The 16,428-nt window shown below is 37.4% G+C and overlaps 1 protein-coding gene across 3 annotated transcripts; it reads left to right on the top strand.

Annotated features, from left to right (window-relative positions):
* The first annotated feature begins 1,815 nt into the window (after positions 1–1,815).
* LOC123503452 (KICSTOR complex protein kaptin-like) lies at positions 1,816–7,136 on the top strand. 3 transcript variants are annotated; one of them, XM_045253216.1, is made up of 12 exons: positions 1,816–2,110; positions 2,201–2,275; positions 2,736–2,826; positions 3,257–3,323; positions 3,473–3,555; positions 4,216–4,386; positions 4,644–4,807; positions 4,901–5,070; positions 5,680–5,767; positions 5,922–6,051; positions 6,134–6,322; positions 6,870–7,136. In XM_045253216.1, exons 2-12 carry the CDS (start codon positions 2,208–2,210, stop codon positions 6,954–6,956), a joined length of 1,308 nt encoding a protein of 435 aa, XP_045109151.1. In that variant the 5' UTR covers positions 1,816–2,110; positions 2,201–2,207; the 3' UTR covers positions 6,957–7,136. The 3 variants fall into 3 exon arrangements, with proteins under 3 accessions (XP_045109151.1, XP_045109153.1, XP_045109152.1); XM_045253218.1 differs by lacking the exon at positions 2,201–2,275 and having other exon boundaries at positions 1,817–2,110; XM_045253217.1 differs by lacking the exons at positions 1,816–2,110; positions 2,201–2,275 and adding an exon at positions 2,291–2,442.
* The last annotated feature ends 9,292 nt before the right edge of the window (positions 7,137–16,428 follow it).

Raw genomic sequence — 16,428 nt, 5'->3', positions numbered from 1 at the left:
AAATAATTAAAGGAAGGAAGACATACCGAACAGAGAAGGAAATGTGTGAAATAATGAATGAGAGCTTCAAAACGGTGTTCACTTCAGAAGATTTCACAGAATCTAATAGGACATTGCATTGCCAAGGATTACAGGAAATCGCAGTGCACATATTGGAAGATTATTGGATAGTTTGGATGTCAGAAATTCAATGGGGCCAGATAGTGTATCAGGTTGGGTTAAAAGAATGTAAAGAGCAACTACTAGATCCAATTTGGGAAATAATTACATGTTCAATAAATGAAGGAAAGTTCCTCTAGAATGGAAGAGACCCAACGTAATACCGATGTTTAAAGGAGGAAAGGCAACTGAACCACTAAACTACAGACCAGTGTCACTTTCAAGTGTTTTGGGGAAGCTGTGTGAAATAATTATCAAAGAAAAATGGGTTAAATTTATAGAAGAGGAGCAAGTCATATCGAACACACAATTTGGGTTCAGGACAGGGAGGTCATGTGCATCAAACTTACTAATCTTCTACTCGAGAGTTATTGCAGGACTGAAAAAATAAAGACTGATGGTTGGACACAGTAGAAATGAAACAAATTTAGTAAAAGTTGGAATCGGTTTCTCTTAAAATGTTTCCGAAACCAGGGAGTGTCTATACTTGGGTGAATTGTATCCCAGAAGCTTTCAGTTGTGGGTTTCTGTACAATTCCCATATTCAGACTGTTTGGGTGCCTGGCTAGGAACTCTTGCTTTTCTTCAGAGTACTGGGTCGTTGTACCTAGTTGTTTCTTCGACAGTTTTGTCAATAAAAGCATCATTGAAGAATAAATTAAAGTAGTCAATTGGTTTGTTAGTATTTTCCGGAATGTATTTAGGACCTGGAGTTGCAGTAAAGTGAATATAGGCACTGCTCCTCTGTCATCACCTGTCAGGCGTCTCCACTCCCTATCACCAACCGAGTCCTCATCATCCTGAAGCGTAGTCAAGGCTGTCGTTGTCATTAGTTGCAAGTCAGACGAAGTATCATTGTCACTGACTTCACCGTCTGTTGGCTGGCTTGATTGGTTCATCGACATCTGATCAGTCATATAACCATGAAGCCATTTTGCACCATAAACCTCCTGGAAAATAAGACAGTGTGAAATAGGTGAAGCGACTGAAAGAACGGGAAAGGAATGGATGGGGCTGGCAGTTCTTGGGTCTGTGTGAGGAAATAATTGTGGACCTATTATGATACAGGCAGTATTTTTCTATTTGTATATTTTTTTCCTTATTTATTTATTTATGTATCTGGTATGTGTAAGACAATAAAGACTTGTTTTTTTTTTGCTTTTTGTCTATTGTTATTCATTGCGAGCCAAGAAAAGTTACTATTTCTCGAGAGTGCGAAGAATCTCTCCTTCTGCCCCAGCCTCTCTCTCTCTCTCTCTCTCTCTGCTGGCCGTGTGAGTTGCGATAGCATCAATTATTATTTACATTATTATATACTGCATGTAAAGGATAAACTAAGTAACACACTAACATAATCATAATTATAGATAATTATCATATTTATAAGTATCCATCAAATACATGCTAGTGAAATGGAACTAACCTAATATAATGAGCGTAGGTATCATGCGTCCCAGGCAGTGTGTTCGTTTCAGCCGAAGAAGACTTCTATATTGTTGTCTTTATTTTCTATTTCTTTCTCTTCTTTCTTTTCTTTTTTTTCAGCTCCAATAATTTTCTGTTATTTTTACTTTATGGATACAATTTATCTTACGTGTACATAGGTACTTTTTTAAGCGTTTGTGGAAGATAGGAACGCACGAGAAGGAAATGCTGTGTTCGAAGACGGAAGTTTGATAAAAATATTGAGTCGACTTTGCCTCTCCTCTTTCTTCATTAGTACAGTGCTTCATTATTACGTTTCATTATGTATTGATGATGAAATATGCATAATAACATTATATAAATATGAGAATATAAATAGAATGTGGTGATGACGCGAGAAGGTCTGGAAAGTTTGTGGCGTGTGACATGAGCTCATGAACTGCAGCTTGGCAATATAAGGGTTAACCATTGGCATTGACTCCTACCACGCCCCCTTTTTCTTTCCATCAAGTAATGCAGTATATGTGTAAGTACCTCCCCATGAATTCTTAATGTTAATCTTTATCCACGTAGACAAACGTAAACTAAACACAGTTATTGTTTTGTACTATTTCAGAAAGCATATGGAGACAAAAGCTAAACAGGTGACACAAAAAGAGGGGTTAAACTTCATAGATGCTCATTTTTTCAGGTAAGGTTCATTGAGTGCTTTCACACTTACCGACATACTATACTACTTACTTAGCTGAAGGGGCCACTTCTCGTACCTGTTGTGTCAACTTTTTGTTGTTGTTGTTGTTATTGTGAATGACTGGGCAGGGAGCTGTTGTCCAGGCTGTGGGATGACTAGCCTTTTATGTAGGTGAACTACCTATCTTGTTTGTATTATGAAAATGTCACTGAAAGAACATTGTGATTGTGCCTATACCAGTATTTCTGGTTTATTCTTTATGATGTCTATGTCATATACAGTAAGAACATTTATATTTAATGTAGGATACACTGTGTGCTTGCCATGAGTATAAAAATCTTTTGTGGGACAAATTTCATGTTGTAATAGGTATGATAGCAAATGTGGTGTGTCTTACATTCTCAATGATCTGTTAAACATTACTTTCCATCTTGATATTGATGATGTTTATTGCTTCCAGCCTACCATCCCAAGGCAACATTTACACCCTAAGTCCCCTCACAGATGCCCAGGGTTACACAAAGCTGCTGGTGGCCTCACTACAAAGAAAGGCAAGCATTTCTATGACGATGTGTATTTTCTTAAACTCACTTGTTTAGGTAGTGGAATATTTAATGATGTCGTCTTCTCTGCAGAGAGAGAGAGAGAGAGATAGGTTGATCAAGGATAAGAGTAGAAATAGAAATATAGATTGAGATAACAGGAAAAGAAACTTAAGAAAATTGCTGTAGCAATGGCACAGTCACACAACAATCAACAGACTGGCTGCTCGCTGCTAATGTGGCTCCCTCGGTCTTTGCTTTTCCACTGTTTCTAATACCCAAATATGCCAAACTGTTTATGCCATGATTTACCCTAAATAATTTATTTACACCATAACTACAAGTACATACAATATCACCAATACTGGGATTGACAGACACAGTAAAGAAACTAATAATAATAGAAAGCCGTTAACAGGTCATTAACTTTTTTTCACAGATATATTGTTTAGAATACAAGAATGGGCGGCCCTGTATGAGAGAAGTCCCTTTCACTTACATACCTGGTGAGCAGTGTTTGTGTAATATTGTGGATGTAGAAACTGAGAAAGGATTTTCTGAAAAATCTGATCACTGCTTTAACTGCAGAAATGAAGTTATGGAAGAAGCAAGTATGTATTTGGTCTCTGAAGTTTTATTTGTTCTTTCTTTGCAGCTGGGGCAGAAATAGTGTCCATTGACGCTGTGAACAGATCTGTCATTCAGGAAGATTTCATTATAGGAATCACAATAATAAAGGTAAGACAAAATGTTTCCAACCCTTTTTGTTATACATCATGCCTTTCTGAAAGTTATGTGTGTGTTGTTACTTAATTATCCTTGCCTAATTGTATATTTACAGGATCGAGTCAAGCTTTTAAAGTTACTTTGTCACATTTGTCTTTAGTTATATAAGTTCCTTGCATGCAAATTTGTTTGTCAATGTATTGCAGTGGCTGATTGCTGTGTGTGTTTCACTGTTTGATCTGCTGCAGTCTCTGATGAGACAGCCAGACGTTACCCTATGGAACGAGCTCAGAGCTCATTATTTCTGATCTTCGGATAGGCCTGAGACTAGGCACACACTACACACCAGGACAACAAGATCACAATTCCTCGATTTACATCCCGTACCTACTCACTGCTAGGTGAACAGGGGCTAGACGTGAAAGGAGACACACCCAAATATCTCCACCTGGCTGGGGAATCGAACTCCGGTCCTCTGGCTTCTGAAGCCAGCGCTCTAACCATTGAGCTACTGTGTGTGTGTGTGTGTGTGTGTGTGTGTGTGTGTGTGTGTGTGTGTGTGTGTGTGTTTAAATTCTTACTTGTATACAGAACCTGAACTACTCTTGTATAGTTTTATTTCTGTTCCTATATTTATAATTTTTCTGTAGTAAGTTTTTCAATTCTCTTCAGAAAGAAGATGGAAAGGGTCAGCAGAGTCATTTCTTTAATATATATTCTGATTGGGACCTGAACTCAGACAGTGCCTTGGAGGTGGTGTCTCAAAACTGCCTTACTCTCAACTTAGATTTTGTGCCTTACTACCTCTGCCACACACAGACTAATGGCAAGGCTGGATGGGAGGTAATACATTTTTCCACATAAAATCAGTCTTTACTTTTTACAGTGTATGTCTGTATATACATAATTGGTTTTGTTCTTTAAATTTTCTTTCTTTTATGCAAATTTGGCCATTAAGTTTTGTTGTATCCATATATTGTTTGTTAAGATGATAAGGATAATTATGACATTTACACCATAATGAATGACATTTATATTGATCAAATATATATAGTAGTATTAACATTGACAATAGTGATGATGACGATGTGTTTTGCCAGACGGTATGGCTGCTTAGTGGCAGTGACCATCGCATCCATGTGTACCACTCAGATGAGGTGTCCTACCAGGAGGAGGAAGGAGACTCACCATCCTTCCCCGAGTTCAGCAACCTTACTCAAATCACTCTGTGGATGGATATCTTATATTCTCCAGATAAAAAGAGGTATGCCAAAAATTCAGCTGCATTATTTGTACTATTTTATAATTTGGACATCCAGTAGACAAACTTTTTTTTTTATTACTTTTGTTGTTACAGACGTGTATCAGCTGTGGCTGGTGAGGGTGGGAAGGTAGAGGTGTTTGGCGTCACTTTGGATCCTCTGCCACGCGTCACCAGCAGTCAGTCAGTGTCATGGGATTACCCTGTGGCAACAGTCAACACTTTCCGTCTGAACAACACACTGCCAGTCCCTGAGTTTCTCAAAGGTAAGATATATTTTGTAGACTTCTTTGTTTTTGTATTCCATATTCTTTTCCTTTAATATTAATGATGGTAAAATTTCTGTCTATTTGCACGCGCAATTTAGTATCCTATTAAGTAAGTAAAAATTCTGTTTGCTGTAAATTCCAAAACAGTCAGCAATACAAGGAGTGGGTGAGAACATTGGCTCTTAACTGTGTTACCATGTTTATGCTTTTGAGTGTTAAAAGTTATAATGTTCAAAATGTGGAAGACCCACAATCTTGCTCAGGGAAGAAGTGCACTAATTGCTCATTCTTTACCATACTGTCCTTCCATGCTGAGTCCTGGATTTGATCTCTGTCACAGCATCTTTCTTCTAAAGCTCAGATTTATTTTAATTTTGATTGGTGATTATTTCAAAGTAGCTACTAACTGTGTTGTGGTTACGTTTAGTTTTTAGGCATTACAGTTAGCCATTACCTTGTTTGAGGCAATATAAAACAAACCAGAATGAGTGAAACGGCATATAATATGGTAGTAGTTGTCTAGTATAGCTACTTAGATCAGGTGTCTTCACCACAACAAGATCGTGTTCTATTAAAGAGTTAACTAACTAACGTTTGGTATTTCAGCTTTCAGATTGCAGGATCACCAGGACTGTGAGGAAGATGCAGTCCACATAGCAGTGTGTACTGCATTGGAGTCTTGCTTTATATACAGGTATGTGTGGCTAGTAGCTTACTGGGTGTTGTGGTCTTGCTTATGACTACAATATGCTATTCCTCTTCTAACTAGGCCTCTAAAATATATAAAAGGCATTTGTTGTACTGCACATGTGTTACTTATAATACTTGAAATTTGTGTTGTGTTTCAGGGACTTCTTGGGGTCTCATGAAAGCTGCCTCTTACCTGAGTCAAGTGCACACGATGTAGTGCTGTGCTGCACTGTTTGTGATATTGACCATGACAGCAAGAATGAAGTGCTCGTTGGCACGTATGGGCAAGTAAGTTGATGAATTGTGAGAGTGAAGCATTCTCCATTACCACTTTCTCAACCTGATTGATATCATGTCATATTTCCCATAGGTAGTGCTGGTATATAAGTTGGTAGAGGAGGAAGAAGAGGAAGAGAAGGAGAAATCACCTGCTGCATGGAAGGTAGTGCATACTATAAAGCTGCCATGTCCTGTGCTCTCCATAGCATATTGTGATGTTACTGGTGATGGCTGCTTTGAGCTTATCATCATGACCTCTGCAGGGATCCACATTTTTCAGGTAAATATATTTTCTTGGCTAACCCAATTGCATAAAAACACTGAGGAATTAGTATGCAGACTAGATGAATTTCCCAAGAGACCATCATTGGCACTACATGTAAAGACTGATCATTCAAGTGCCTTTTTGACTTTTTGCCGCTGACCACATCTTTCATTAGTAACATTCTTTAGTGTAGGAAACCTACTTGCCCTCTTTGTCCAAATTATCTCAAGTTTCTTGTTTTATTAATACATCTTTCACATATATCTCATATTCCTTTACTCTATCCTTCCATCTTCCATGCAGCTGTCTTTTATTTATTAGGATCTTCAATTTCTCTCATATATTTATTTTTACCATCATTTAACTTTTCATCCTCTCAGGATGACTGAACCATATTACTGTGTAGCTACCCATTTTTATCCATCCCACCATCCTTACACCTCATTGTATTTGCATAGCTGCCTGCATTCATTTTTCATTGTTTTCATTATCTTGCAGACAAAATCAATGGGAGAAGTGAACTATCCAACATTATGATTTATATGTGATCTTTATTTTTCAGCATGATCCCAGAGACATGGCAGTGCTTGTCCTGAGGAGGCTGAGGACTCTTACTGAACATAAAACTTCCTCAATGCTGGAGGCTTAGCTGCAGTGCCAGTTTTGCTTAGTGTATTAATATATCCATCAAAACATAAGTCATCACAGGTTTTCTCATTACAGACCATCTGAAAAATATATCTGGTGCTACTGTAACTCTAACTCAGATTGTGTGGCAGGATATTTAAAAAATTGTGATTAATTTTAGTCAACAATATCATATATTTAATTATTGACTTGTTCTTTTACCTATTGATATATATATATATATATATATATATATATATATATATATATATATATATATATATATATATATATATATATATATATATATATATATATATATATATATGTGTGTGTGTGTGTGTGTGTGTGTGTGTGTGTGTGTGTGTGTGTGTGTGTGTGTGTGTGTGTTAGCAGACAGTAAGATTTTTATATTCTTCAATGCTCAATTTTAGATATAGATATCCATTCAATTTTCATTATCAAATAATTTTATTAATGAAAATTTGCAGCATATTTGGTTTATTAATATATGTATAGAAAGGCTCAAGTATCTGAGTATGATTGTGTGAGTGGGTGTTTGTGTATGTGTTGTCCTAGCTATCTCATTGTGTGGGGATGTTAGTTTGTTAAATTGATATATGCACACACCACACCAAGAAGCATTATTTGAAAACAAAGTTTGCAAATATTTTACAAATTGTGTGTGTGTGTGTGTGTGTGTGTGTGTGTGTGTGTGTGTGTGTGTGTGTGTGTGTATTTACCTATTTGTATTTACCTATTTGTGATTACAGGGCCCGAGCCATAGCTCTCTGTGTCCTGTCTCTTTGTCCATACTTGTCCAATTTTTCCTTCATTTGACTGACACTCGCCGCACACACCACATCCGCGCTCAGTTTGTTCCATGCACCAATGCTCCGATATGGGAAGCTATACTTCTTGATGTCGCTTGTGCAGGAATCCTTCAGTATTTTCTTTGGGTGTCCTCTTAGGTAATTACTGGATACCATCGTGATCAGGTTCTCCCTATCCAATATGTCCACTCCATGTACTATTTTGAACATTGTAATCATATCCTCTCTGACTCTTCTTTCTTTCAACATGCTTAATTCCAGCCTATTTAACCTCTCCTCATATGGTACCTCCTTAAAGTGTGGTATCATTCTTGTTGCTAACCTCTGCACTCTTTCCAGTTTCTTGACATATTTCTTCATGTATGGTGACCAAATTACTGATGCATATTCCAACTGTGGCCTAATCAGGGTGGTCAATATTTTCTTTATCATGTTCCCGTCCAGGTAATTAAATGCCCATCCTTTACTTTGGAGCATGCTGTACGTTTTGCAAAAATATTCTATTAATGTGCTTTTCTGGAGACAGATTACTCTGTACAGTCACTCCCAAGTCTTTTTCTTCACTGACTTCAATTACAGTCTTCCCCCCCAGCTGGTAGTCTTTATATGGTCTATATTTACTTCTACCCATTCTCATTACACAGCTTTTGTTGGTATTGAATTCCATTTGCCACATCCTGCTCCATTCATATATTTTGTCCAAGTCCTTCTGCAGTATATTACAGTCATGCATATTCCTCACTCTCCTCATAATCTTTGCATCATCTGCAAACATATTCATATAACTTCTCACTCCCTCTGGCATGTCATTTATATAGATCAGGAACATGATGGGACCAAGCACCGAATCTTGGGGAACTCCACTGGTTACCTTCCAGGAACTCACACCACTTTCTTTTGATCACTTCTTCACATATCTTATACATAATGCTGGTCGATGAAACAGGTCTATAATTCAATGGTTCCATGGGACATCCACTTCTGTAAATTGGTACTACATTTGCCCTTTTCCATTCTACTGGCACCTGTCCTGTGTTGATAGATGTTCTTGTTAAATCTAAACTAGTAACTGCTCTTGACATTCTTTTAACATTCTTCCAGACACACCATCTGGTCCCATTGCCTTGTTAACATCTAATTGACTCAAAACTTTTGCAATGTCACTCTTTGTTACTATAATTTCTTGCATCCATCTTGTCACAGGTAACATCTGTCGATTGAATTGTGTTTCTTCTGTGAATACTTTGCAGAAATTCTCATTCAATTTTTCAACAATGACACTTGTATCTTCATATATATAATCTCCAACCTTTAATTTATCAACTGTTTTTTTTCTGTAATTTACCATTAATGCTTCCCTTAGCATGATTTAGGCATTCCTCCTTGTATCCAACTTCATTGTCTTTGCTGAACCCCACCTTTACCTCAAATTTCAATAATTCATGATCACTCTTCCCCAAAGGACACTCATGTTCAATCTCATTTTCTAGATTTACTCCTTTGTGAATATCAAGTCCAGTCTCGACGGGGCATCACCCCTCCTTCCCCTTGTTGGATGCCTCACCCACTGTGTCATCAAATTTCCCACTGCATAATTTAATAGCTGCTCACCCCATTCTACACCATTCCCCATTTCAAATTTTTCCCAATTGATGTCTTTACAGTTGAAATCTCCAACTATAACCATTTTTGCTTTCTTTGCAGCTTCATTTCTCATTCTTTCCAATGTGCTTTCCACCATACTATTATACTGATCATTTGACCATGCACTTGTTTTTGGTGGTACATACACAGTTACAATATTGATATCTTGCCTTCCATCAGTCACCACCACACCCACCACTTCCTCCTCGTCTCCTCCAAGGCACACATTTTGCACTATTAAGTCTTTTCTTGTTAACACAATTATTTCACCTCTACTTTTATTCACTCCATCTTTTCTCCACATTCTATAATTTCCCCCTCCAAACCAATCTATTTGTATATTCGGTCTCAATTTAGTCTCCACTATACACATAATATCTGGTGTGTGTGTGTGTGTGTGTGTGTGTGTGTGTGTGTGTGTGTGTGTGTGTGTGTGTGTGTATTTACCTAGTTATGTTTATGTAGTTGTGGTTTATGGGAGGGGAGTAAATTATGTCTTTTATCAAATTTCTCCTTAAAAGTATGCACAGTCCCAGCCATTACAACCTCCTCATCAAGTTCATTCCAATTGTTCACAACTCTATGAGGGAAACTATACTTCTTGACATCTCTTCTACAAAAACCCTTTTTCAACTTTAAACTGTGTCCTCTTGTACTGTGTTTGTCCAATAGTAAAAAGTCTTCTTTATCCACATCCTCCATACCATTAACCATTCTATATAGATGTATCAAATCTCATCTATTCCTTCTCTCTTCCAGTGTAGTAATATCCAGTTTTCTCAGTCTTTCTCTATAGGTTAAAGTACTTAAATTTGGAACCATCTTTGTAATTGCTTTCTGCATTCTTTCCAACTTCATAATATTTTTCTTTTTATGAGGAGACCACACTAGCGCCGCATCTTCCAATTTTGGTCGTATCACAGAAATCAATATCCTCTTAATCATTCTTTCATCAAGATACGAAAGGGCCACTCTCCCACTCTTTAATGAATTCATCATACCATTAATAATTCTATTTATATATTTGCCTGGAGTCAATTAATCTGTAACAGTCACTCCTGAATCCATTTCCTCTTTCGATATCTCCAGGACACCATTCATATTATGGTTGTATCGTATTCTCTTTTCTCTCTTAGCAAACTCCATAACCCTACACTAATTCAAGTTAAATTCTATTTGCCAAGTTTTACTCCAATTACTAATCCTATCTAAATCACTTTGCAGCCCTACAGTCATTCACATTTTCGACTTTCCTCATCAGTTTTGTATCATCAGCAAACAGGTTTATATAACTTTCAACTTCTTCACTCAAGTCATTAACATACATAACAAACATTAGTGGTTCCAACACAGATCCCTGTGGGACACCACTAGTTACCTTAAACCAAGATGAACACTGGTCACTTATTACTGTTCTCATTTCTCTGTCATTAAGATAATCTTTCATCCACTCAAGTAATCTTCCACCAATGCCTCCATACTCCTTTATCTTCAATAACAATCTTCGATGTGGTACCTTATCAATGCTTTTTTTCAAGTCAAGATATATCGCGTCCACCCATCCATTTCTTTCTTGAATGACGTCAATCACTCAAGTAAAATGATCACAAATTTGTGGAGCATGACCTACCTTTTCTAAAACCAAACTGACAGTTTGTTATTATATTTTGTCTCTCCCAAGCACTCCAACCATGTGTCTCTTTAACCACTCTCTCTCACAACTTCCCCACTTCACTGGTCAATGACACTGGTCTATAGTTTAAAGGATTTTCTTTACCACCTTTAAATATTGATGTGATATTTGCTCTTTTCCAATCCTTAGGCACTAAACCTTTCGTCAAAGATGTTACCACCAAACTATGGATTTTTCCAGCTAGTTGTGCTGTACATTCCTTCAAGATCCAGTTTGACACTCTGTCTGGTTCTATTGATTTACTTACATCAAGCTCCTTTAACATTTTTAAAATTTCATCATATGTCACGGAGATAGTGTTCAATGAGTTATATACTGTACATCTAATAATTTCACCATCAGGGTTGAACTTTCTTTCCTCAGTGAAGACAGAACTAAAACATACATTCATCACTTCTGCCATATCACATGCTTCCTCATAAACTGTGTCTTCAACTTTAAGCCTAGTTATCCCTTCTCTCTGTTTCATCTTACTATTTATGTGTCCAAAAACCAACTTGGGTTCATCTATACACTTGTCAATTATATCGCCCTCATATTTCTTTCTCTCCAGCCTTATCGTCTTGACATATTCATTTCTAACTGTAATATATTCATCCCATCTGTTTTCAGTTTTACACTTCCTCCATCTATTCCAAGCATTAATCTTGTCATTTTTGGCATTTACACATTTAGCATTAAACCACACTTTCACTTTTTTGGCTCCAGGTCCTCCTCTAGGTACAAAACTCCCGACTGCAGCGTTGTAAATTTTCAAAAATTTATTTCATTTATCTTGGACATCCTCAGCCTTCTCAAAATCACTCCAATCCAGCTTAGCAAAGAATTTTCTCAATTTCCTGAAATCAGCTCTAGCATATCTAAGTCTTTTTACCTTATACTCCTCATTTATGGTCTCATTTTCTTTTAATACATCAAACGTCATTAACACATGGTTGCTTTTACCCAAGGGACTTTCACATTGCAAATTTATAATACTGTCCACATCTTTGGTAAACACTAAATCAAGCCTCGATGGTGAATCACTCGTCTAAATCTAGTATCACAATCAACCCATTGAGTCAACAAGTTTTCTCTTGACTAATTTAAAAGCTTATTGCTCCAGAAGTTTTCACCTCCACTGGGTGTCATCGTTTCCCAGTTCACTTGACAATTAAAATCACCTGCAATAACCACATTAAAGTTTTCGTAACCACTTCCTCTAAAATTCTTAAAACATTCACCAACATATCATCGTGCTCATCCCTTCCCCAAACATTACTCTTTGGGGGTACCTACACTCCCACATAATTTGCATTTTTACCATTGGTACCTGAGACTATTACCTGTAAAATCTCAGAATTTCCTTCACTTCTAATTATCTCCTCCACATTAAGTCCTCCACCTTCTTTAATTCTTCTATTTCTCATCCACACTTCATACATGGATAAGGGAGATGGTGGCGTAGTGGATAAGGTGGTGAGCGTGGGATCGGGCAGACATCCACGCGTAGGTTCGAATCCCACCACGTACAGCCTTAAACACTGCCATTTGTCGAGTGGTTTAATGTTACCTACATGTCACCATGATACCCAGGTTCTAGGTGGTTACACCCAAGATGAGCTTGGGTGGTGATATGGGCCCTAATATTGGTACCACTATAAATAAAATTGCCTGCGCCACTAATGGGCGTAAGCTGAACAGCGCTTCCTATACACTCTTCAAGTGAGCCTACAGGCACTATAGGCCTTAACATAAAAAAGAAAAAAAGAAAACACCAACATCAGGAATCTCCCATTCACTTTTCCACTTTGTTTCAGTCAGTATCATAACATCCAGTTTAATTCTACCTAGCAACTCATTAATTTCCACCATTGAAGACAACATTCCATCAACATTTGTATACAATACTTTACTTAGTTTCCTGGAAGCTTTTTCTTTAACATTTTCATGTCTCTCACTTTCCAGTAAAATTGACTCTTTTTTTCCTCCTTTGTTCTATATTCATTTTTTTGCTTGGCCTCATTAATCATTTATCTTCTTTTAGTCCTCTCTGCTTCATCATGTTCCCTTCTTATTCAGACATTGCCAAATTCATCATTACCAGACAACCTCCATGATCTATTTAAGACAAACTCTGCCTGGGCCTGAGTTGCAAACCTGATTTTCATCAGTCTAACTTTGTTAGTCTCAAATTTACCAATTCTGAAGAAATCCTCCTTCTGTTGTACCTCTATCTTCTTCAGCCACCTTCCTTATTATTCAATGTTTTCTTTTCCTTTTCCTCTCTTTCCTTTCTATTTACAACATTTTGTTCTTTTAGACCAAATACAATAACCTGTTTATACTTCTCCACAGTATTTCTAACTAGTTTCTCCACTTTCTTGATAACTTTAACCTGATAACTTTAACCACTATCTGCCTCAAATCTTGTTTATCCTTCTTCTGATCTTCAATAATCTTTTCCAAAGACTCCTCCTCATTACAAACCATAATCCAGTGTGTGTGTGTGTGTGTGTGTGTGCTTCACTGTTTGATCTGATGCAGTCTCTGACGAGACAGCCAGACGTTATCCTACGGAGCAAGCTCAGAGCTCATTATTTTCGATCTTTGGACAGGCCTGAGACCAGGCACACACCACACACCGGGACAACAAGGTCACAACTCCTCGATTTACATCCTGTACCTGCTCACTGCTTGGTGAACAGGGGTTACACGTGAAAGGAGACACACCCAAATATCTCCACCCGGCCGGGGAATCGAACCCCGGTATTCTGGCTTGTAAAGCCAGCGCTCTAACCACTGAGCTACCAGGCGTGTCCTCATTACAAACCGTAATCCAGTGTGTGTATGTGTGTGTGTTATTCATCTATGGTTGTCTGCTGGTCACCCAACCATCCATTCCCATACAGAAAGAGCTCAGACCTCATACTGACCAATCTTCAGTTGGGACTGAGACCACACATTAAGAAGCTCACACATTTGCCATACCGGTCCCAGAAATTGAACTCAGGCCTTCTGAATTGTGAGCCAAGAGTACTAACCACTACATGGTGTGTGTGTGTGTGCGTGTGTGCATGCTGCACGTGGCAATGTACCAGCATGAGGCTTCCAGTGATAATACCATGTGGTGAACAGAAAAACAAAACTTACTGAATTGTTCCTTTCATCTCCAGTGTTGTGGGATGTAACATGCATCAATAAAGATGAAGATGAATGCTATCACATAAGATCAAAACCATCAAAGTGTAGCTCAGAAGAGAATGTCTCCCCCAAAAATTTGTGAAGCTTGGTCCATGTACTCTCAGATCTGCTGGAAGCAAGTCATCATGAAAGGAAATTTTCTAAAGATTTCCTCACCCTTCTATTTTTATTGGCCTTCCTTGTGTGTATTATTGAAAGCACTAAGTAAAACAGAGAATCAGCTGCAGCAATTTTTACTTTCACAAGCATCTTGACAACAATTGCAGTCTGGACAGGAAACATTGTGAGGAAACATGTTTCAAATGATGTTTCTTGGTGTGGACTGGTGTTGAGAATTCAAGAAAGAGGCAGAAGTTTTATGTACCCTGTTCTGAGAAATATCACCAGGTATCATGTTATTTCTATATTTGTTGAGATATATGTATTTAACATTCAAGGTAAAGATGTGCTTTGTAAGAAAAAATCAGATGCTTCATTCATGCTTTGATTTTGTTCCTTTCTGGGTCTCTAAAAGATTCAATAACATAGGATAGTAAAGTTACAAGTATAGAATTTGGAAACAAAAGATATAATGGCAAGTCCCCCAGCTGGAAGGACTGAAAATTACCTAAGCTGTGTGGCATCTTCTATTCAGTGCTCCTGTGAGGGGATATACACCATCAGCCTTCACTATCATTCTCAGACAAGCTTAGTCTTCCATGTCTGTCAGTCATACCCATTATAAGTCTCTTCTCTTTCACTGCATCCGTACATAATTCTCTCTCTCTCTCTCTCTCTCTTGGTGGGTAGATTAATTTCTAGCAAGCTCCTCCAAATATAACTACTCGTCTCTTATCCTGATATGCCCAACCACTGCAGTCTCACCTCTCTAATTGTGTCCCTAAAATCAATATATATCCCTTATGTCTCTGATGTATTCATTCTTGATTTTGTCTAGCCTTGTTAATCATAAAAAAAAAAAAAAGGAAAATGACCGTGACTGGCATTTAATGTGCAGCACAGTTGGGTAGGTTCTAATTAATCATATATATATATATATATATATATATATATATATATATATATATATATATATATATATATATATATATATATATATATATATATATATATATATATATATATATATATATAGAGAGAGAGAGAGAGAGAGAGAGAGAGAGAGAGCAATTTTCGGCTCTAAATGATATAATTACTAATTTGGGAGATTACATTTAATTTTTATATATTTCATATATCTTTTTGAGTGAATGCAATGTTTTGGAAAGTGGAACCGAATTTATATTTCCTAGCGTAACAAATTTCTCAAGAATAAGCCTAAAGATTCATTAATGTTCTTTCATTCTGCCAGCCATTTAATTTTCCACAGATGCGTATTGCATTGTATGCCTTTTTTCTTCACTGAAGACAGAACTTTTGAGAATATACTCATCTCGGTTTGCCAGCCATTTTGTCTGTATTGTCTCTTTATCCTCACTAATTTCAATGGAATGTCACCAATCGTTTACAAGAGAAGTATTGGTGATATTTTGAAGAGGCGCCAGTTTTAAAGATGAGGCCAACAAATATATGTAGTTACTTTAAAACGCTTCGGGCTCATAGAATAATAAATATTTTCAAAGGTCACGTTTTTTTCTCCATTGGTGACGCAGAATACTTATAAAAACTTTACTAGTATCACGAAAACATCCCTTGAAGTCCCAATGACTCCCACTGTAGGGTGTTACAAGTCAAGATAAGACACATACAACAGTGTTTAGAATGCGATACCTGGCATGTGAGGAAACAGATATCAACTTTACTCAGATAACATTTCAGGCCACAGAGGCTTATTTTACAAGATGTAAACGGGAGCATCAGAAAAGGTCCTCTAAAAGATTATAGTCACTGGCAAGGTTAAGGTGAAGGTCAGTAGGGACATTCTTGCGGGTTTTAGCAATGAGTGATACTTCTGACAGTGGTGCGGGGGAGAATGAGCTGTCTGGTTTAGGAACACGTCACTTACATATCCTTATTCAATACGGAAGAACCAGTCATGATTATCAGCAGAATTTTTTTTCTCTCTCTCTCTCTCTCTCTCTCTCTCTCTCTCTCTCTCTCTCTCTCTCTCTCTCTCTCTCTCTCTCTCTCTTTCCGTGTGT

This window comes from Portunus trituberculatus, chromosome 14 (assembly GCF_017591435.1).
Source record: "Portunus trituberculatus isolate SZX2019 chromosome 14, ASM1759143v1, whole genome shotgun sequence".
NCBI classification, from domain to species: Eukaryota; Metazoa; Arthropoda; class Malacostraca; order Decapoda; family Portunidae; genus Portunus; species Portunus trituberculatus.
Note: the sequence above shows the minus strand (reverse complement) of the source record. Positions and strands in the feature narration are given on the sequence as shown.